This window comes from Schistocerca cancellata, chromosome 6, assembly GCF_023864275.1.
Source record: "Schistocerca cancellata isolate TAMUIC-IGC-003103 chromosome 6, iqSchCanc2.1, whole genome shotgun sequence".
Lineage (NCBI taxonomy): Eukaryota > Metazoa > Arthropoda > Insecta > Orthoptera > Acrididae > Schistocerca > Schistocerca cancellata.
In genome coordinates this window covers 240,858,146-240,881,160 of record NC_064631.1, presented here as the reverse complement: position 1 = coordinate 240,881,160, position 23,015 = coordinate 240,858,146, and the positions used below count along the sequence as shown (strand labels likewise).

At 45.5% G+C, this 23,015-nt stretch overlaps 1 protein-coding gene across 1 annotated transcript in view; it reads right to left on the bottom strand.

The window, feature by feature from the left end:
- Positions 1-23,015, bottom strand: part of LOC126191056 (high affinity cAMP-specific and IBMX-insensitive 3',5'-cyclic phosphodiesterase 8A) — a 1,161,190-nt gene that overhangs the window by 401,359 nt on the left and 736,816 nt on the right. Inside the window, exon 5 of the mRNA XM_049931769.1 lies at positions 10,572-10,631. Within this exon, the coding sequence (XP_049787726.1) occupies positions 10,572-10,631 (60 nt within the window). The remainder of the gene's footprint in view (positions 1-10,571; positions 10,632-23,015) is intronic.

The following is a 23,015-nucleotide window of genomic DNA, read 5'->3' as shown; positions in this document are numbered from 1 at the left end:
ACACAATGTTTCCATGTGTTGATGTGTATTGTATTTAAGTTAGTGATACGTTAGAGTCATGTTTTGATGTTTAATACGATCGCGATACTGGAGACAATGATAATGATGATTGTGATGGTTTTGGTATAGTGAAGTATTATGCAAGTTAGTAATGGCAGTATCGTATAAGTACTTTAATTCTCGTTTAGTCTGTTAGAATTATAATAATAATTCCAAAGACTGGAAAGTTGCACCGGTCACACCAATATTCAAGAAAGGTAGTAGGAATAATCCTCTAAATTACAGGCCCATATCATTAACGTCGATATGCAGCAGGATTTTAGAATATATATATTGTGTTCGAACGTAATGAATTACCTCGAAGAAAACGGTCTATTGACACACAGTCAACATGGGTTTAGAAAACATCGTTCCTGTGAAACACAACTAGCTCTTTATTCACATGAAGTGTTGAGTGCTATTGGCAAGGGATTTCAGATCTATTCCGTATTTTTGGGTTTCCGGAAAGCTTTTGGCACTGTACCACATAAGTAGTTTGTAGTGAAATTGCGTGCTTATGGAATATCGTCTCAGTTATGTGACTGGATCTGTGATTTCCTGTCAGAGAGATCACGGTTCGTTGTAATTGACGGAAAGTCATCGAGAAAAACAGAAGTGATTTCTGGCGTTCCCCAAGGTAGTGTTATAGGCCCTTTGCTGTTCCTTATCTATACAAACGATTTGGGAGACAATTTGAGCAGCCGTCTTCGGTTGTTTGCATACGACGCTGTCGTTTATTGACTAATAAAGTCATCAGAAGATCAAAACAAACCGCAAAACGATTTAGAAGAAATATCGGAATGGTGCGAAAAGTGGCAGTTGACCTTAAATAACGAAAAGTGTGAGGTCATCCACATGAGTGCTAAAAGGAACGCGTTAAACTTCGGCTACACGATAAATCAGTGTAATCTAACAGCCGTAAATTCAACTAAATACCTAGGCATTACAATTACGAACAATTTAAATCAGAAGGAACACATAGAAAATGTTGTGGGGAAGGCTAACCAAAGACTGCGTTTTGACTGGCAGGGCACTTAGAAAATGTAACAGACCTACTAAGGAGACTGCCTACACTACGCTTGTCCGTCCTCTTTTAGAATACTGCTGCGCGGTGTGGGATCCTTACCAGAAAGGACTGGCTGAGTACATCGAAAATGTTCAAAGAAAGGCAGCGCGTTTTGTATTATCACGAAATATGGGAGAGAGTGTCACAGAAATAATACAGGATTTGGGATGGACATCATTAAAAGAAAGGCGTTTTTCGTAGCGACGGAATCTTCTCACAAAATTACAATCACAAACTTTCTCCTCCGAATGCGAAAATATTTTGTTGACACCGACTTACATAGGGAGGAACGATCACAAAGGTAAAATAAGGGAAATCAGAGCTCGTACGGAAAGATATAGATGTTCGTTCTTTCCGCGCGCTATACGACCTTGGAATAATAGAGAATTGTGAAGCTGGTTCGATGAACCCTCGGCCAGGCACTTAAATGTGATTTGCAGAGTATCCATGTACATGTAGATGTTGTGTGGAATTTTGTCCCATAACAATAAGATGGGTAAAAATCTGTTTCCTTCATTTGTAACATTTTTTTAAAATACGAGGGCTATCCACAAAGTACATTACGTTTTGGAATTAAAAATAAATAAAGTATTGGAAAATTTTTTATTATACACAGATGAAAGCCACACTTAAATACTACTTTTCTACATAGTTGCCATTTAAATTAAGGCACTTATCGTAGCGATGGACGAGCTTGGAAATTCCTTCGTCGTAAAATTCGGCCGCCTGCGCCTTCAACCACATGGTTACCTCTTCTTGAAGCTGTGCGTCGTCATCAAAACGCTGCATAGCCAACCACTTCTTCATTGCTGGGAATAAGTAGAAGTCACTCGGTGCCAGGTCGGGACTGTACGGCGGATGAGGAAACAACTCCCACTTAAAAGATTCGAGAACTTCACGAGTGGCATTTGCCGTGTGGGCCCGGGCGTTGTCGTGAATCAGCAAGATCTTTGAGCCCAACTTTCCCCTGCGCTTGTTTTGTATTGCTCTTCTGAGGTTGTGGAGAGTTTGGCAATACCTCTGAGAGTTTATTGTAGTGCCTCTTTCCAGGAAATCCACAAAAATCACACCTTTTCTGTCCCAAAAGACAGTCGCCATCATCTTGCTTGCCGACATTGTCTGCATGCATTTCTTGGGTTTTGGGAGGAATTTGTGTGCCCCCACTGCATTGACTGCAATTTTGTCTCGCAGTTCACATGATTAACTCATGTTTCGTCACCAATAATGATGCGATCGAGAAATGAGTCGCACAGCTTCAAGAAGAGGTAACCAAGTGGTTGAAGGCGCAGGCGGCCGAATTTTAGGACGAAGGAATTTCCAAGCTCGTCCATCGCTACGATAAGTGCCATAATTTAAATGGTAACTATGTAAAAAAGTAGTATTTAAGTGTGGCTTTCATCTGTATATAATAAAAAAAAGGCGGCCGAATTTTAGGACGAAGGAATTTCCAAGCTCGTCCATCGCTACGATAAGTGCCATAATTTAAATGGCAACTATGTAAAAAAGTAGTATTTAAGTGTGGCTTTCATCTGTATATAATAAAAAAAATTTCCAATACTTTATTTATTTTTAATTCCAAAACGTAATGTACTTTGTGGATAGCCCTCGTAACTTCAGTACATTATACAAGCAATCCTGGACTTATGATACCGTGTATAGTACGATGCCAGGTGTATTGTATACAATTTCCATTGTTACGTAGTCAGAGAAGCAGAAGGGAAACACAGAAAAGTGTTAAGTGCATACCTTTACCCCAGCTTATGCTACAGGATGCAGATGACGTTAAAGTTGCCTTCTATGTACGGGTGCGCTAAAATGCTAATAATTTGCAAAGGCAAGCAAGTGGTACTACACTTAATACCAACTTAACGTTTCTTGTTTGCCAGCTCCATGGTGTAGCAGTTCTAGCGTCCAGCAGTGTACTGTACACTCCAGCGTGCCCCCTCTGTTCCTTTTCCTTCGGCGGCTGCTACGGGACAGCTCAGAAGAGCAGCCGGACTGGCTGTGCGGCGCGACGTAACGAGGTTCCCCGGGGCGCGGCTGTCAGCCACAGCGCCTTGCCGGAGCCGGCCTGACGCACGAGCCAGCGGGGGCCGGGCCATGCTGTCACAGCACGGCCACGCCGGTCCACCTGCTTGCCTGTCTGCTGTGCGCCAGTCTACAGCCGCTACCCTTCCTTCACATCGCGATAAGCGTACAGCGTCTCGAACGAAAGCTCAAAACCTACAAATTCACCTTAACCCAGACATACCGTACAGCCTAATACACTGAAGAGCCAAAGAAACTGGCACACCTTTCTAATATCGTTTAGGGCTCCCCCGAGCACGCAGAAGTGGCGCAACACGACGTGCAATGGATTCGACTAACGTTTGAAGTAGTGCTGGACGGAACTGACAGCATGAATCCCGCAGGGCTGTCCACAAATCCATGAGTACGAGCGGGAGGGAATCTTTTCTGAAGAGCACGTTGCAAGACGCCCCAGATATGCTCAATGATGTTTATGTCTGGGAAGCTTCGTGGCCAGCGGAAGTGTTTAAATTCAGAAGAGTGTTCCTGGAAACGCTCTGTAGCAACTCCGGACATGTGGCGTGTCGCATTGTCCTGCTGGAATTGCCTAAGTCCGTCAGAATACACAATGGACATGAATCGTTGGTTCAAATGGCTCTGAGCACTATGGGATTTAACTTCTGAGGTCATCAGTCCCCTAGAAATTAGAACTACTTGAACCTAACTAACCTAAGGACATCACACACATCCATGCCCGAGGCAGGATTCGAACATGCCACCGTAGCGGTCACGCGGTTCCAAACTGAAGCGCCTACAACCGCACGGCCACACCGACCGGCGGACATGAATGGATGCAGGTGATCAGACAGGATGATTAAGTACGTGTCACCTGTCAGAGTCGTATCTAGACGTATCAGGGGCCCCATATCACTTCAGCTGCACAAGACCCACACCATTGCCGGCCTCAGTGCCCGTGCGGTTCTAGGCGCTACAGTCTGGAGCCGAGCGACAGCTAAGCGACAGCTAAGGTCGCAGGTTCGAATCCTGCCCCGGGCATGGATGTGTGTGATGTCCTTAGGTTAGTTAGGTTTAATTAGTTCTACGTTCTAGGCGACTTATGACCTCAGAAGTTAAGTCGCATAGTGCTCAGATCCATTTGAACCTTTTAAACCCACACCATTACAGAGGCTCCACTAGCTGGAACAACATGCAGGGTGCACGGATTCATCAGGTTGTCTCCATAATGCTAGACGCCTGTCCGCTCGATACAACTTGAAACAAGACTCGTCCGAACAGGGAACTTGTCTCCAGTCATCAACAGTCCAAAGTCGGTGTTGATGGGCCCAGGCGAGGCGTGAAGCTTTGTGTCATGCAGTTACCAAGGGTACACTAGTGGCCTTTTGGCTCCGAAAGCCCGTATCGACGATGTTTCGTTGAATAGTTCGCACGCTGACACATGCTGATGGCCTAGCATTGAAATCTACAGCAATTTGCGGAAGGGTTGCACTTCCGTCACGTTGAACGATTCTCTTCAGTTGTCATTGGTCCCGTTCTTGCAGGATCATTTTCCAGCCGCAGCTATGTTGGAGAATCGATGTTTTCCGAATTCCTGACCCTCACTGTACACTCGTGAAATGGTCGTATGAGAAAATCCCCACTTCAAGACTACCTCGGAGATGCCGTGTCCCATAACTCGTGCGCCGACTATAGCACCACGTTCAAACTCACTTAAGTCTTGATAACCTGCCATTGTAACAGCAGTAACCGATCTAAAAACTGCGCCAGTTGTCTTATATAGGCGTTGCCGACCGCAGCGCCATACTCTGCCTGTTTACATATCTCTGTATTTGAATACGAATGCCTATACACGTTTCTTTGGTGCTTCAGTTTTTCGCACTTGTTTAGGCGACCTTGGAACTGTTACCATCTCTACTTCATGTTGTTAATGAGAGGAACATTTCATATATAATGCACAAGTTGGTATTACTGTGGTCTGTTTGATGCAACAACAATGAAAAATACGTTGGATATAGTTGGGTGCTTGAGGAAGAAGCACGTGTTTTTGTTTTCCCCTTTGTACTCTAACATAAATTTGGCGAGACGTAGAAATGGACCCTCTGGTCGTCTCGGATATTGCGACTGTTGATGGCCAGAGGTCTTACATCGAAATCAAAACTTTACGCGGCAAAAACCCGACAGAAATCCACAGTGCGTTAAGTGAAATTTGTGGTGAGTTTACAGAGGCCCACAGTACAGTTTTACGTTAGGTTAATCGTTTTCGTGGTGGTCGTATGAGCATGGAAGATAATCAAAGGCTCGTAAGGCCAAAAATGTCCACAGATGAACCAAATGTGAAACCTGTGGCAGATGCCCTTGAAGAAGATCGCAGTGCGACTTGTGAGAAACTCTCTGAAGCCACGGTAATTGTCCAAACATCAGTACTCCGTATTCGGAAAAATTATTTGAAGAAGGAAAAAATTTCAGCGATATGAGTCCCATACTGTTTGACTCTAGCTCCAACTACCATTCCGCATTCAAAGTCTGTTGATTCCCGTCGTGCAGCCCTAATTACGTCGGACACCTTTTCACATGAATTACCTGAATACAAGTGACAGCTCCACCAAAGGAATTATATCTTGTGTACATAGCAGTATCGCCATCTGTGTATGTGTTTATCGCTGTCCCATGACTTGTGTCACGTAAGTCTGTGTGTACGGCAGCAAACAGGTTAAGTCGTGAAATGACAAGTTTCACAATTTTCAGGTGATTAGTACGTGAGAATAAAAAATCGGAGGTGTTGTAAATTGAATGCACCGTGTAAGAGCAACTACTGCGCGTCTGTGTCAACTGAATGATTATTAATATTGCTTTGAAACAATCCAGCGACTCGTTATGCAGTAACAGTATCTCGTTCTATTTGTTACTCCTGTCTATCTATTATCTGTACTGGCCCGCAAACGTATCGACAACCACGCATATGTCAACGGCGTGTGGTGTGCGTCTTGTTTGGAAAAAAACTTCTTCCATTCCTTGTTTTACCGGTACCATTAGTTGTGTGTTAACAATGGCACAAAACAGTATGGACAGGTTTATTGACAAAGAGCTGACCGATGTGCACCTCCTGTATGGCTTCACTGAATGCAATGGAAGACCGACAAAATGACGCTATGCTGACCTGTTCCTGCAGTGACATCAACCGCATCACAATACCTTTGCATCTGCGGATTATCTTGCGATTTGTGTTCTACGTTTTTCTGATTGCATATTACAGGCTTTCTACACTGTTGTGTAGGTTTTTCACAGGTACTAACGTAATTAGCGTAAAAAACGAAAAAGTATTATTCAATTATTACTCCGTAACGAGTTACTGGAGACCGCGGGTCCCTTACACCAAAATATTCAAAAAATACCGCTGAAGAGCCTCCGAAGTGTTATCAGAGAAGTTCTCGTCTCCAATATATACGTATACAGAATATTTCGAGACTATTCGTTCAAATTAACACCAGAGGTAGAACACATCAAAACAAACACGTCTAGCTATGATACGTAGGGTCTCTGACAGTTGCTTCTGATCCTATGGACGATTTACACAGATTTGGCATGCTAATTACAGCAGCGGCCGTCACAAGAAATGCTCGAATGCCCGACCATTGGCCTGTATGCACGCAGTACATCATCAGACCGTGGACTGTCACATCCCTTCGGAAATTCCTGGAATGTCCGCAACCTGCAACGACGGCAGTTTTAGCGAAGAGGACTTTTCAGTTCCCACAACGGTTTCGTATGCGTCATATGCCACCAAATGAAGAAATCCGGACATGTGACATCATTGGCCAGGTCACAGGACCACCTCGGCCGATCCATCGATTCCTGAAGATGGCTCTTAGATGATACTTCACTGCAGTACTGAAATGGGCTTTCACTCAATCGTGCTGGAAGTGCATTCTTTCTCTGACATTCAGAGGTACAGCCTCAAGTATTCTGGGAATACATCATCCACGAAGATGCGACACGTCTGTTGAGGGGGAATGGAAGAATTTATGGTCCACTCAACCTATCACCATTGTTGTCACAAGGCGGTGTGCTTGCGAAAGAATCTTTTTGTTTCCAAGCAGACCTCAGAGCCAACAATTCGCACACAGAGCAGTTTTGAATGTCTTTACACATTCTCAGTAAGGCACACCTACACAGCAGCTTACGAAGCTTACGTCAGCACCACTAGCAAAATATTCCCTAACATTACAAGCTGACTTCAGAAACCCCATGTTCTTTATTGAAATATATTTAAACCCCATGTTCTTCGTTGAAATATATTTGTTTTGATGTTGTCTACCTCCAGTATTAATTTGAACGAATAGTTTCGGAACACCCAGTACATACAGAGTAAAGTGGAACTCCACTGACAAACTTCTAGGAAAAAAAAAAGTCTGGTAAACAGGGACTCTAAATTCCGTACTTTAAGAGCTATGAGCAGAAGTTCACCTTTGGTACTGTGAAACACATCTCTTCTGCTGAACAAACGCTCATAACTCTTAACGTATGCTTTTTAGAGACCACATTTACTAAACATTTCTTTCTTCTGTTAGTCCATACTACCACCTCTGAAAGTTTGTTAGTTCGTCGGTGGAACTTTTAGTTCACCCTCACCCTCACCCTCTCTCTCTCTCTCTCTCTCTCTCTCTCTCTCTCTCTCCTGATGAAAACTGCGCACCGCAAGACTGAGTGCCGCCTGGTGGCGTTGCGTGCTGGTGACGCCATAAGGAAAGTACATACGCGGAGCAGAGACGAATGGGGAATCATTCTAGCGACGCTACGGAACTCATATGCGGAAATCCACTGACATAAGCGACTTTGACAAAGGGGAGGCTGTTACGGCCAGGCGCCTGGGCGCCTGGGAACGAGTATCTCGAAAACGGCGAAGTTGGTTGGCTATTTACGTCTCTTGGCGTGAGAATCAGTGGAGAGCTGCCGAAGGACGGTGAAACCACGAACAGATTGCAAGGTATTGGACGTCCACTTCTCATCACACAACATCAGTGTAGAATACAGGATAGATGGCGAACTGGCAGATCTGATGACACATTACAATGCTGCTGCAGGCACAAGTGCTTCAAAGCATTCAAAGAACATCGTTCAGCAGAAGTTGTTGAACAAGGGGCTCCACAGCGGAGGACACCTAAGTGTTCCCATGTTGACCCAACGACATCATCAGTTACAGCTGAGGTGGGTGTCATATCATCGAGGCCCAATGGAAATGTGTCGCGTGGTCGAATGAATGCCGTTTCTTGTTATATCAGGTCTATGGTCGTAGCTGGATACGCAGTCATCCAGGTACACGGTTGCACGAAACACATACCGAGTCCGGAGGGGGGGGGGGGGGAGAGGAGGGGAAGAGAGGAGGAAGGGGCGGCAGTATTGTGATAAGGGGACATTCAAATCAAATGGCTCTAAGCACTATGGGACTTAACTTATGAGGTCATCAGTCCCCTAGAACTTAGAACTACTTAAATCTAACTAACCTAAGGACATCACACACATCCATGCCCGAGGCAGGATTCCATCCTGCGACCGTAGCAGCAGCGTAGTTCCGGACTGAAGCGCCTAGAGCCGTTCGTCCACAGCGGCTGACAGGGGACATTCAACTGGGCTTCCATAGGACCCGTGTAATATCCAAACGCACATGACATCTGTGGACTACGTAAACATTATTGTGGATCATTTGCATTCCTTGGTGCACGACATCTTCACTGTCGGCGACGGCATTTTCCAGGAGGATAACTGTCTGTATAACAAGACCAGAATCGTGCCACAGTGGTTTGAGGAACAGGGTTGTGAACTCACATTGCTGTCTTGTTTTGAGTCATCAGTGTACCTGTATGTCCCCCGCCCCAACATCCCATTTCACTGGCACACTACCCTCCCCACCCCCCCACCCCGCCTCCCTCTCTCTCTCTCCCCCTCTCTCTTACCCTCCCTCTCCAGCTGCCTTGCCGAGATTTTAATTTCACTTCTTCTTTTCCCTAGCGTTATCGGATTTTTCAGGATTTGGAAAATTCTGTTAGACATCTTTGTGTTTGGATATCCTTCCAGAAGTCAAAGTCAACAAGATAACCTAAGACGAGGAAGTTACGTGCATTACCTGTCTGGGAATAGTGTACATTTCATTCTGCAAGTTACGTATTTTCACTGTTTTCGTATCGAATTCTTTAAGGTGGAATTTGGGGTCCAGCCCAGCATTTGCCTAAATGACAGCGTGAAAGTGACTAAAAACAACAATAAGGATGGCTGGTGTACTAACCCACGGTCGTTCATCCGTCCTGCCGACTCTAATAGAACCTTGCTCACTTCCCTGCATCGCAGGCTAGCGGTCCGCGCCTTCCGCTGTACGAGCAGGTATCATTTTGCCGGCCGGCCGGTGTAGGCCGAGTGGTTCTAGGCGCTACAGTCTGGAACCGCGCGACCGCTCCGGTCGCAGGTTCGAATCTTGCCTCGGGCATGGATGTGTATGATGTCCTTATGTTAGTTAAGTTTAAGTAGTTCTAAGTTCTAGGGGACCGATGACCTCAGAAGTTAAGTCCCATAGTGCTCAGAGCCCCCCCCCCCCCCCCCAAATCACTTTGCCGAATAACAAGAGTTTAATATTACTTTTTCAAACTGAAAGCGTGAACTAACCGTACTGTCCCGTTTGCGCATGGGAAGGCAGCGGGCGCTACTGAACCACATTCAGAATACAGGTTTAGTTTTACCTTCATTACACAGGTCCCCATACATTGCTATATCCTGTGATCAAAAAGCTACAAAAATGAGTTTTTCCATCTAAAAACCCATTTATTGTCCTTATCATAAGGGTGGTGCTAAACTTTCTTTGGGGTGTTTATATAAATTCAATGACTGCTGCAAAGTAGTCGCCGATATGGCTGGGGTCGCTAACTATGTGGAACAATAAACGGAGGTAATTGGTTAGAAGCTACAGGTAGTAGAAAGGTTATTGTTGGACTAATAGTCGACCAGTGGAGGGTATTCACGATTGGTAAGCAGCTAATAACTGCAGCTAGCGAATTCCAGGATTTCTAAAAAAGGTTAAGGAAGGTCCTAACATTTTGCTCTAATAGAGCTCCAAACACAAGTCGATATTCCTACTGTTGAGTAACAGACTTCAAGCAATTGGAATCCAAGAAATCATAAATTGTAATCTTGAGCTCAATAACCGTATCGTGACAGAGATGCCACTTGAAAAATGAAACATATTAGAATAATAGATCGCCAGCGGTTGTGGTATGGAACAGACGGGAGTATCCATTGTACAAGTGTGTCAAGAGAAGAGTCTTACATGAATGCTGTCATGCATATTCTAGGTTCTATAACTACATTTCAGATGCTTGTGTTTCCAGTGCTGAATAGTATAGTTGAGGTATTGGAACAGTTTGACACATAATGAAGTCTTTCCAGTAGTACTAACCTCCTTCGAACGAGGGCGACTATCACCGTGTACTGGCTGGATTTCCTGTTCCTTATCGCCCTGAAACAGAAGGAAACAGCCCACATAACAATAAGAAACACAAGAAAAGTAAAAAAGAACACACAAATTTTCTCAAGGCACACGATTTTTATGAAATTCACAACACTTCTGGAGATACAGTACCATCATGTAATATATTTTACCACAACTGTTGACGTACACATTTGGGTTTACACCAATGCGTATTAAATTTAGTTAGTTTGTGCCACAAATTATTCAGATCATGACACTGAAGTAATTCAGTGCGGACAGTGATTAACCTACCAACAACACATTCCAGTGGGTGGTACATATCAGAAATTTGTCGCATGATGACTTTTTCAAAATTTTTGTATCTTAAAAGTTAGTATGGTATACTAATATTTTACTGATACAAGTCATAATTCTAAGCGTTGTTACACATAATCAGGAATCAAGTACCACTGAAAAGAATAAAAGGAGAACGTTAATTTTAATAATTTGATATTGTTACGAAAGAGATTGTAGTATCGTGTTGGTATAGGAAGAGACTCTGGGCTGCAAGCGAATACGGTGTACAGTTGGAGACAACTTTGCAAGGAAAGAAAACTTCGCTCGAATGTTATGACTAGATGCATAGTATGGCGCTCGTGTAGACACAGTATCTGAGCAGTCTGCTACAGACAGATGTGCAGTGAACGTGGGATGACAATTGGTGCAAGACGCATGGCTCATCTATATCGGAGATTATATAATAATTTGGGTTCCCGAGATCAGTAATGTCTAGAGTGGATCTTCGATACTGCGAAGACAGTTTTTCGACACGCATAAAGCGCCGCAGAGGACGAGTAGTTGTAGCATTTATAGCCCTTGGAGCCATAGCATTCACCCTCAAGCCCCACTTCCTGATTGAGACGTAAGCGGTGAATGATGTGTAGACACACCGATTTATTAACGTTTTCTTATATTTATATTCAGGTTTGATTCACACTGATAAGAGATATCCTCAATAGTAATATGGAATACAATTAATTCAGATTATTTTATTACCAGCTTTCTTTATCAACTTTAGCATTATGATGCAGTGCAGACCAAGCACTTCATGCGCTTTCGGTGTGCCAGCGAAATGAGCCAAGTAAGGTGTCCCTGGCTGACTACGATTGGGAGTGGGAGTCCTGTGCTAAAGGTGTGAGTGAGAACGTTGTTACAGAGACCTTACTGTCAGCTGTAAGCAATGCTGCACTTGTAATATCTTATTAGCTCACCTAACCTGTAAGTTTAATGTACCGCGACTCCGCGTACAATGCAGAGCAGGAAGTGTAAAAAGGAGTTATTTTATAAAGTGAGATTTGTAAAGTTTTTACCAAGTATCAACATTGTTAACTGTTTCATTTGAATTACTTGTGGATTGCAGTCAAATATTTACAGTATCATCTGTTATCAATCTGTGATTTTATCTGCTACGTCATTTCGCTTATAAAAAGTCACTGCCACCCTTAAACTTTAAATGGACTTCTCAGTCGGTGGTTAGAGAGCCTTAGCCCACTCGCTAATACGCTGAGGTGACAAAAGTTAAGGGATGGCGATATTCACGTATACAAATAGCGGTGCTATCGGGCACACAAACTATTAAAGGGCCGCGCATTGGCGGAACTTTCATTTGTGATCTGGTGTGATTATGGTAGCACGACGGGAGTTCACAGATTTTGAACGCAGAATGGTAGTGCAGCTAGATGCATGAGACACTACATTTTGGAAATCGTTAGGGAATTCAACATCTCGAGATCTATAATGCCAAGGATGTGCCGTCAATACTAAATTTAATGCGTTACCTCTCACTATGGACAACAACGTGGCCGACTGCCTTCACTTAACGACCGAGAGTAGCGGTGATTTAGTAGAACAATCAAACAAGCATCACTGCATGAAATAACCGCTGAAAGCAATGTGGGACGTACGACGAACGTATCCGTTAGGACAGCGAGGTGAAGGATGGCGTTATTGGGCTATGGCAGGAGATGAGCGATGCGAGTGCCTTTGCTAACAGCCCGACATCGCCTGCAGCGCCTCTCTTGGGCTCCTGACCATATCGGTTGGGTACTAGACAAATGGAAAACCATGGCCTGGTCGGATGAGTCCCGATTTCAGTTGGTAAGAGCTGATGGTAGGATTCTACAGTGGTACAGACCCCACGAAGCCATGGACCCAAGTTGCCAGCTAGGCAGTGTGCAAGCTGTTTGGTGTCTCCGTAATGGTATGGACTGCGTTTACATGGAATGGACTGGGTCCTCTGGTCCACCTGAACCGATCATTGACTGGAAATGTTTATGTTCGAATACCTGGATACCATTTGCAGCCATTCAATAGCAGTGGTTAGCACACTGTACTTGTATTCTTGGAGGACGAAGGTTCAAGCCCACTTCCGGCCATCCTGATTTAGGTTTCCCGTGATTTCCCTAAATCGCTTCAGGCACATGTGGGGATGGTTTCTTTGAAAGGGCACTGCCGACTTCCTTCCCCATCCTTCCCTAATCTGATGGAACCCGTGACCTCGCCATTTAGTCCCCTCCCCCAAATCGAAAAAAATTAATTTCCATGTATTCGTGAATACACCTTTGTAATTGTGAAACAGTCGTAAAAATAAATACGCATAATGTACAAATGTATAAGTACGGCATCCAAATTAAGAAACATGACCCCAGTAGTTTGGGTACACTGGGCACAGCTGTTTCGCGTGTCTACCACGCGTTTTTGTAAAAGTCTCTATGCAACGCCTCCTCATAGCTCTATAAACGATACCGATTTGGTCTACAGTCATTTGCGCTTCGCATTTGAAAGCTGTCAAAAGTGGTGCCAGGTGTCAGGGATTCCATTAAGTTGACTCTACTTAAGGAGTGGCTTAGTAGGGAAGGATAAATGTATCAAAACTTCATTCATGATGCGGCATTCTTTTAGGTATCTCAGTGTTCATAACGTCATGTCCCCTGATCTATGTGTCACACAATGATATAATTTTGTAGGTACATTCAGCGGCATGTATGGATACTGGCTGCAAAATTTGTTGCGAATAGAGTTGGTAGAAAAGAAGTAATACATTTAAGCGTCATGTACAACGCGGGAGTTTTTCACGTATCTCAACGTTTGTGGCGTATATCCTGAACTATGACAGGTGGTTGGTTCTTATCTCACAGTGATTGTTACCTGACAGTAACGGATAAGTTTAATTGAAATTGGCCCAGTGGCTTAGGAGGAGATGTGGAAAACACACACACACACACACACACACACACACACACACACTTTTACATACATACACACACTTTTGTAATATATATGGACGTGTATATTTACGGATTAACTTCTTATAAAACTGGACAAAATTTTAAGTTACAACCCCTATGCACATTTCCCGACAACAGAAGTGAAGCATTCTAAAGGGGAGGAGGAATCGAAATAAAACTGCACGGACTAAGAGGGTACGTGATGATATTTCAGTGATTCCAATTGCGATCCAAATTTATAAAGAACTTGGCAGTAAACTCCCGCTATTCAGGATAACTTTGCACCCCCTCCCCCCTCCCTCCTCTAGCCTGGACACATGCACTGATTCGGTAGGGGAGGGTGTCATAAAGCTGTTGTATCCTCCGCTGAGGCAAGCTCGTCCACATCTGTTGTAACTGGTCCTTCCCACCCTGAGCAGTGATACTGGGAAGGGGCTGATGTTCGAGCTGGTCCCACTCGTGTTATATTGGGGACCGATCTGGAGATCTTGCTGATCATTGTACTTCAGCATCACGCACACAGTTCATAAAGACAGGTGACGTGTCGGCGAGTGGTTTTATTGAATGACGACACAATGATACTCATGAAAGGTAACACATGAGTACTCAGGATATCCGCGACGTACCGTTGTGACGTCAATTTCCTAAATCCTCAGCAGCCGTGACCTCAAGTCGTACCTGATGCCTCCCCTCACTACGACGGCAGAACTAACATCACTGTGCCTCTCCAAAACATTAGAAGAATGGGGCCTATTCCAAGGTCGCTGCCATACTCACCGACGATGATTACCGTAGTGCAGAACCGCAAATCATCGCTGAACTCGATGCCACGCCGTTCATCAGAAGACCACGCTACGGTCACGGTACCATTCTAGACACAGCCGTTGGCGTTAACGTGTTCTCGGTGGCCGGCGCAGATGGGCTGGGCTTCCGGTGTGCTTGGTGCACAATACGGCGGTGCTCGCTTGTGATGGTTAGGTGTGGTCAACTAGAAGCTTGCCGCCGAGAATGCCTGCCCTCACATGCTCATGCAGTCCAAGTTCGGGCCACCGTCACGTAGTTATGCCCTCTAATTTGAGTATGGCACGATTCGACCAGCTGGCCAAATAGAGACTCACAGTGGGGCCACTTCGAAACTCTGCCAGGTGCTGATAATGCTGTCTCACACGGAAACGCGGCACCTCCGTGTCCTCCACAGTGATCGCTCAATATGTGATGCTGTTCACGCCACTTATATACTATGTCTGGTAATATCACTTTGGTAGCCATTGTACCTGTCACAAGGAAATATAAGTCTAATCATTTACATACGCGGCGATGGTTTGTACGTATATAAAGTTACATAGTCATCTGACCATGTGTTCTGGGTGGTTCACCTTTCCCCTCAGGCAGTGTATACTAACATCTTTTTAACGTTTTTAAAATCGCTTTCATGTATTTTAATTCTTAGTAAAATTCTTAGTAGATGACCGCTGACAGCGCTCCCCGTCATCCATGCGGGGCCACGGGAATGGAAGGACAATAAGGGAACAACCCTGAACTGCAGAAGTTTCGACGATCCTTCAGACAAGTTACCTAGCAAATGAGACGTAAGGTGTCAGGTGTATATCAGTGCTGTTGCTGGTGGTCCAGGAGAGGCGCGAATATTTACCATCCTGGTTTCTGAAAACAAGGCGTCAATAACGGTTCCTCAACCTCAGCATCATCAGCTATTGCCGGTCGTCCAGAAGAAAATCGCGAATGTTCCAGCTACACTCCTGGAAATGGAAAAAAGAACACATTGACACCGGTGTGTCAGACCCACCATACTTGCTCCGGACACTGCGAGAGGGCTGTACAAGCAATGATCACACGCACGGCACAGCGGACACACCAGGAACCGCGGTGCTGGCCGTCGAATGGCGCTAGCTGCGCAGCATTTGTGCACCGCCGCCGTCAGTGTCAGCCAGTTTGCCGTGGCATACGGAGCTCCATCGCAGTCTTTAACACTGGTAGCATGCCGCGACAGCGTGGACGTGAACCGTATGTGGAGTTGACGGACTTTGAGCGACGGCGTATAGTGAGCGTGCGGGAGGCCGGGTGGACGTACCGCCGAATTGCTCAACACGTGGGGCGTGAGGTCTCCACAGTACATCGATGTTGTCGCCAGTGGTCGGCGGAAGGTGCACGTGCCCGTCGACCTGGGACCGGACCGCAGCGACGCACGGATGCACGCCAAGACCGTAGGATCCTACGCAGTGCCGTAGGGGACCGCACCGCCACTTCCCAGCAAATTAGGGACACTGTTGCTCCTGGGGTATCGGCGAGGACCATTCGCAACCGTCTCCATGAAGCTGGGCTACGGTCCCGCACACCGTTAGGCCGTCTTCCGCTCACGCCCCAACATCGTGCAGCCGACCTCCAGTGGTGTCGCGACAGGCGTGAATGGAGGGACGAATGGAGACGTGTCGTCTTCAGCGATGAGAGTCGCTTCTGCCTTGGTGCCAATGATGGTCGTATGCGTGTTTGGCGCCGTGCAGGTGAGCGCCACAATCAGGACTGCATACGACCGAGGCACACAGGGCCAACACCCGGCATCATGGTGTGGGGAGCGATCTCCTACACTGGCCGTACACCACTGGTGATCGTCGAGGGGACACTGAATAGTGCACGGTACATCCAAACCGTCATCGAACCCATCGTTCTACCATTCCTAGACCGGCAAGGGAACTTGCTGTTCCAACAGGACAATGCACGTCCGCATGTATCCCGTGCCACCCAACGTGCTCTAGAAGGTGTAAGTCAACTACCCTGGCCAGCAAGATCTCCGGATCTGTCCCCCATTGAGCATGTTTGGGACTGGATGAAGCGTCGTCTCACGCGGTCTGCACGTCCAGCACGAACGCTGGTCCAACTGAGGCGCCAGGTGGAAATGGCATGGCAAGCCGTTCCACAGGACTACATCCAGCATCTCTACGATCGTCTCCATGGGAGAATAGCAGCCTGCATTGCTGCGAAAGGTGGATATACACTGTACTAGTGCCGACATTGTGCATGCTCTGTTGTCTGTGTCTATGTGCCTGTGGTTCTGTCAGTGTGATCATGTGATGTATCTGACCCCAGGAATGTGTCAATAAAGTTTCCCCTTCCTGGGACAATGAATTCACGGTGTTCTTATTTCAATTTCCAGGAGTGTATAAAGTGACACAGGACCATCAGGAGCAGGCCGATGTGGCCGAGCGGTTCTAGTTGCCTTGGGCATGGATGAGTGTGATGTCCTTAAGGTATAGTTAGGTTTAAGTAGTTCTAAGTTCTAGGGGACTGATAACCTCAGATGTTAAGTACCATAGTGCTCAGAGTCATTTGAACCAAACATCAGGAAATGTTCGCTGCAAGCTGTGCTAAGAAGTAGGCTCTAACTGCTGGGCTTCCTTTCACATCTAGTCACGCGTTTAAAGTACAGACACGAGACCTTATTCTGTTTTGGGATCGGTGTGTAGCACCACAACCGTGACAAGGCTCTTCGTGCATCGTGACGCGCTCGTATGCGCTCGCGACAGGCCATTAAAATTGAGAAAACGACATAACTCAGAATCGATACATATCATTCTAGATTCCGGACCTATTTTTAACGACTGAATCTCTGGGGAACATATCACACTATCAATTTTATTTCGAAGTTCCCCAACATTAAATGCAGTTTACCCCTGATTAAAAGTTCAGAGATAAGAGAGACGGTAAAAGACTGACTCCTGACATACTGAGAAAACAGTATAGTGGAATCTATATTCAGATGTAATCATTTTGAGAAGACTTGATTATTATCTGCTCATGACAGAGGCAACCGTTAAATTCAGATAACATGTGAACGGCTGTTGTGGAGTCGCGATTATTCCTATCTCCACGTACAAATCCCTCAGAATATGGTAGTCAGAGACAGTTATTCTGCCCCAGTGCTACGAAGTTGTACGACATTCAGATGAATGATGTGCAGTTTCGCTTGATAGGAGGACAGTTAAGAGTTATAGTACAGAGTGCTACGTCTGATTTATTTCACTTGAATTCCCCTTTTAGTAGTAGCCTGTAAATTGGTGTCTGGAACCCTAGCTTCGCTGTGCAGCCACGGATGCCTACATTACCTGGGCTCAAGTCAGAAGCGCGAGTCTGGCCGGGCCATACCTGTACAATGCGCGCCCGGACAGATCAACGGAATTGCTCTGGTCCGAAGTAAAGCTCGCTTCCCCTGTCCAGTGTAAGGAAAGGCCCAAACTGGAAGACTGAGATGTATACATCTGACGCCTCTTGAGCGAGCAGGTTGCCCCCAAAACATAAGATTTTTCCACTTTCCGCCGCGTGAAGAGGAACCAAAATCCGGAGATTGTTTCCACTTGATATACGAGCTTCACATTCGATAACAGCCTTGAACTGTCGAGTAGGGAGCGATGGAGATACGGAGAGACAGAAAATAGTTGTAACCGAGAGGATTGGTCGTAGGTACGAAAGCAAATGTTAGAACTTGAAATGAATCCCATTACTGGCTGCAGACAGAGAAGCGGGAGTCGACAGGATATTTTCGTCTCCTGAAAAACTAGTGCTCAACCACAATAAACTGAAGTATGGGAAGGAGAGGCTTATAAATGTAACAACAATTCTAATCGGCTAAAGTCAACTCCACCCAACCTGAGAAGCAGCACGCCCCCATAAACCGAACCAAAAAGGTAAATCTCATAACTTCGGAAATCACTTTCGTTGGTGCTACTGAGTAAGGTTGTTGCTGCTGACCTATTTCCAAAAACGCCTCTTCGTGAAACTCGCCGTAGATGTCTACCGTATCATCCAGTGCAGCCTTCGCGAAATTATAAGCTTACACCAGGCGGCGTAGTACTTCCTCACAACTTGCAGCCCCTTCACAGTTCGGGTAGCCGAACATGTGAGACCGAACCAGCAACAATTAAAACATAGGGAATTTTACTGGACAAGGAATGCTCAATGAGCTTCACTTATTCAATTTTAAAATCCAGATTCAGATTTGCATTTGCTAATGGTTTGATTTCAAATACTGTTTGTTCGATACCTTTTCATAAGATTCAGCTCTGAGCTGCGCATTGGATTCAATTACTTGCTTCCCACGGTTTTCACGGTCAGTAACAGGTGCCCATTCTATTTTACAGTCGGGTAGCGGTTTTGAATGTTCGTATTACTTTGAAGTCAGACGGCAGTTAGAGAATCTTTAACCTTTCACTATTAGATTGCATTTCAGCAGCCTTTAAGACTAATTTAAGATTAGATTGTGTATTAGGTACCCCAACCCTTCTTACAAGCACATTTGAATTCTTTGATGATAAGATTTTATGCAATTACGTTCGTAAGTGCAACTAATTAATGAGTTATATGACATATTAATTTAAAACCAGTCTCCCTATTCATTTACCTACAAACCCCCTTATCTCTTCTTCTTCCTAGTGAAGGCACAGTGCTACAAAAATGACTGTATTTCAACGGTTGGAGTCAAGACAGGAGGGGAAACTTTTGTGGACGTAATACAGTGTCTATTCTGTCAGTCCCAGCAGGCAATTCTTGACAAAGGCCCCTCCCAGTTGTCGGTATTAGTTCTGTTTTCTGAGGTTGAATGCCCACGAGTACGTGGACGTTCAGAAAAGAATAAAACTTCAGAGCCCCGCCACCCCAGTCTCAGTTTGACAGCTTCTCTTTGGACCAAGACGACTCTAATGTCCACCCAGTATACTCTTGGGACTTGCCGCCTTCAGAGCAATGTCTGCCTGCTCATTACCTTGAACAGAAGGTAGTAATGTAGATCGAGTCTAGGCGCCACCGTTTACAACAGGCACTGAGACGACGCACTGCACCATACGGTAAACCATCGTCGCAACCACCTCTCTTTTGTCAACTCGATCGCTGCCTCATGGATTAAGCTCTCTCTGTTCATACGTTAGTATTCTCATGTAAATTCAGCGCTCTCTTGCACCTTAACTCCGGGGGTTGCTTAAGTTCTTTTGATAATTATGTATATTGCTTCCTGCTTTTCTATTTCTGTATGCCAGTAGTTTACCTGATCAGTGAAGACTGCTCTCAGCTGTTTGTTTGTAGATTCTAGAACTATTGTTTAACATTCATCTGTTTTAATTAGAGATGTATACACTATGGTATATTCCTCAGTCTCCTAATTAATTGCGTTCCCCTGCAAGTAGAGATAATGTTAATACTGTACCGCAGTCAGGACTGAGTTGTCTCCATTAAGATTCCTGGCAATTTGCTAACGTCTGCTCAGGAGGTAGAGCCAGTTGCTACACATAGAGAACTCTGAGGCGAGCAGTTTATGTCCGGCCACCTGCCGCTTAGGCACACAGCAGGGGGTGTTTGCAAGTAACGGTCGTTCGCTTGTTCGCCGCCGAAGGACAGCAATAACTACCAGAGAGTATCACTTGCAGAAATAACCCCAGGCATCGACGGAGATTGCTCTGGTTTAACTCTAATTTGTCAGCATTTTTAGCAGTTTGATATTTGGGTAAGTGAAGGGAGAGTGACGCTCAGATTGACAACATGTTTCTCAACGTTCAGAGGACATTCAGCATAGTTCCGTAATTTCGTTTACCGAACAAAATAAGGTTTTACAACTCTGCAGTCAGGCTCTGAGAATAGAGAACACAAACAGAGCGAGTGCGAATGTTTATGTTGCACGTTGCCTACATTAGATATCAAGGAGCTGCTTTTGCGTCGGTGCTGTACTGCCTATCTTCTAAGGATGCCGGTTATGGGTGAATCAACCGGCTTTCGGTTACATCGATTTTTTTTCCACGCCAGTTTAATCTGACATAAAACCGCTCAAAATAATCGGTTTCTGAAATAACGGATTTTCGGTTTTTGATTCCAATTATATCCTACAGGATATAAATGAAGTTCACATAATGTCCAAACTGTAACAGATTTATCCTTCCACACAGGTTTATTTTTAGATTCTTATACGCTCTGGCACACACAGCTAACGTACATAACCTATCAGCTGATGTATAAGTAACTGTATAATGCACCTTATGATGGCAGTATGTTGCCGAAATGCATTGTGCTAATAAAATATTAGCAAAAAGTGACTGCAGCAGTATAAATTATTCCACATAAGAGTTTTTACACCTCCTTTGTGTTCTTACAGTACATCTAAGCCAAACACCCGCCTTTCCTCCCGAGTACTTTCATGTGACCGTTATATCTCAAGTCCGCAGCTCGGTCTAGTGGCTAGCGTTGCTCTCTCTGGATCACGGGGTCACGGTTTCGATTCCCGGCCGGGTTGGGGATTTTCTCTGCCCGGGGACTGGTTGTTCGTCTTGTCCTCATTATTTCATCATCAACATCATTCGTGACAGTGAACAGATAGGATGCGTACAAAATTGGACTATGATAAAATTGGGACTTTGTACGGGTGCTGATGACTGCGCAGTTGAGTGCCCCACAAACCAAACATCATCATCATCGTTATATCTAAAACCTGACCAGAAAATTATTCCTAAATAATTGTTGGTTGTGAAAAATTGCTGTGACTCATTGCCAAAACATGTAATCAAATGATATCATATCTTTCCATTTAATTATGCACACGTCGTTAAATTTATGCGTGTTTATGGGTAGCTGCCAATCTTTGTGCCATGAGCTGGTCATCTGCAAGTCTGTCTGCATTTCGTAAAAATTTCCTAACTACGTCAACTACAAAGTCAGGATAGCCGAGCACAGCAGTAAACTGTACTGCACCGTGGTAACCGTGTAGCCAGCAAGGCAATGTCACCACACCAAGGCAATAGGTGCCCACTCTTTGTGAAATAAATGCACACTGAAGGTATATAAATAAATCTGGATTTGATGGTAGAGAGGACTCCTCACCGGCAGAAACCAGCAGCACCACCCCAACGCCACAACTGTGCTGGACAGTGAGAAAACTGGACACCACCAGCAGCAGCCACGGATTTGAGACCAGCCTGCACCCACTGCCAGCATTAAGTCCTTTACAGGACTTAGTGCCGCAGACCTGTCAACCTGCCATTCGAGCCTACTGTCGCTGACGTTGAGTTTCTAGCGGGACTTTCTGCCAAAGCACCATCTGCCGTGTGCCTCCTGCTAGACAGCAGTGAGTCACACCCCATACACAGACATCTTTGTGCAACATCGTGGTGATGCAAGCGGAGCCAGTGGCCCTTGGGCCTACACAATGCTGACGAAAGCAGCGTATCGCTGACGTCAGTGACCTTGACCTCTAAATATCGCCGCGCTACCACGGGGCTGTCGTCAGCATCACCGAGCGCCTGCTCGACAGCCAGGATGGAAGCCGCCATCTCTACGTCAGTGCCGGCCAGGGACAAAGAGAGAGGCGTGGCTGCCTCGCTACGCCAAGCATTGAAGTCAGTAATAGTCATTATTACCTACCAACAGTGTTTCCACCAGATCTCTCGTGTCAAACACTGACCCACCACCCTGCAAAGGGCTGGGAGGGCCCTACACCAGGCTCCGCAACATATAGTCTTCTGAATTTCGTGAGGGTAGAGTGTAAGCTGCGTTTCATATGACTGTCAATGTTCTCTTTTTCGGAAGAGCTATTCACCTTCAAAGAAGTCATCACAATCGACGGAAAAGATGTGTTCCATACACCTGCAACTCTTTAGTGTTTTAGTAGCAGTAGCTAATGAACAATTGATGTACAAATCAAAGCTCTAATTCCATTTGTCCGTATTCTACTGTACATTATAAAGATGATAGGCATGCCACCCGGTTAGAGACAGCTGACCGTCCTAAGCGTCACACCAGTCGGCATTCCTCGTCGGGAGCCAGGCGTGCCGCGGTCATTGTGTCCCCACCCTCTCACACCCTGCAGGACAACGCAATAAATACCGTCCCACAGAGCCGCGCGCACCTCCAATGGCGGCGGCGAGCTGCGTTCCACGGAGTCGCCCTGCTAAGTTATTTTCGCTTTCACCCTATACGGCGCGTAGGAGAAAGTACGCAAAGGCTGCCAGGAATGCCGACAGCCGACGCCGAGCAGGTGCTCGTCGCACCACACGTCTCCTTCATTACTTCTACTGCTAACTGACGGAATCCGTCATAGGCACGAAGCAAGGCACACTACTCAGTGACTTGAGTATCGCTAACAGAGTCGAAGAAATCG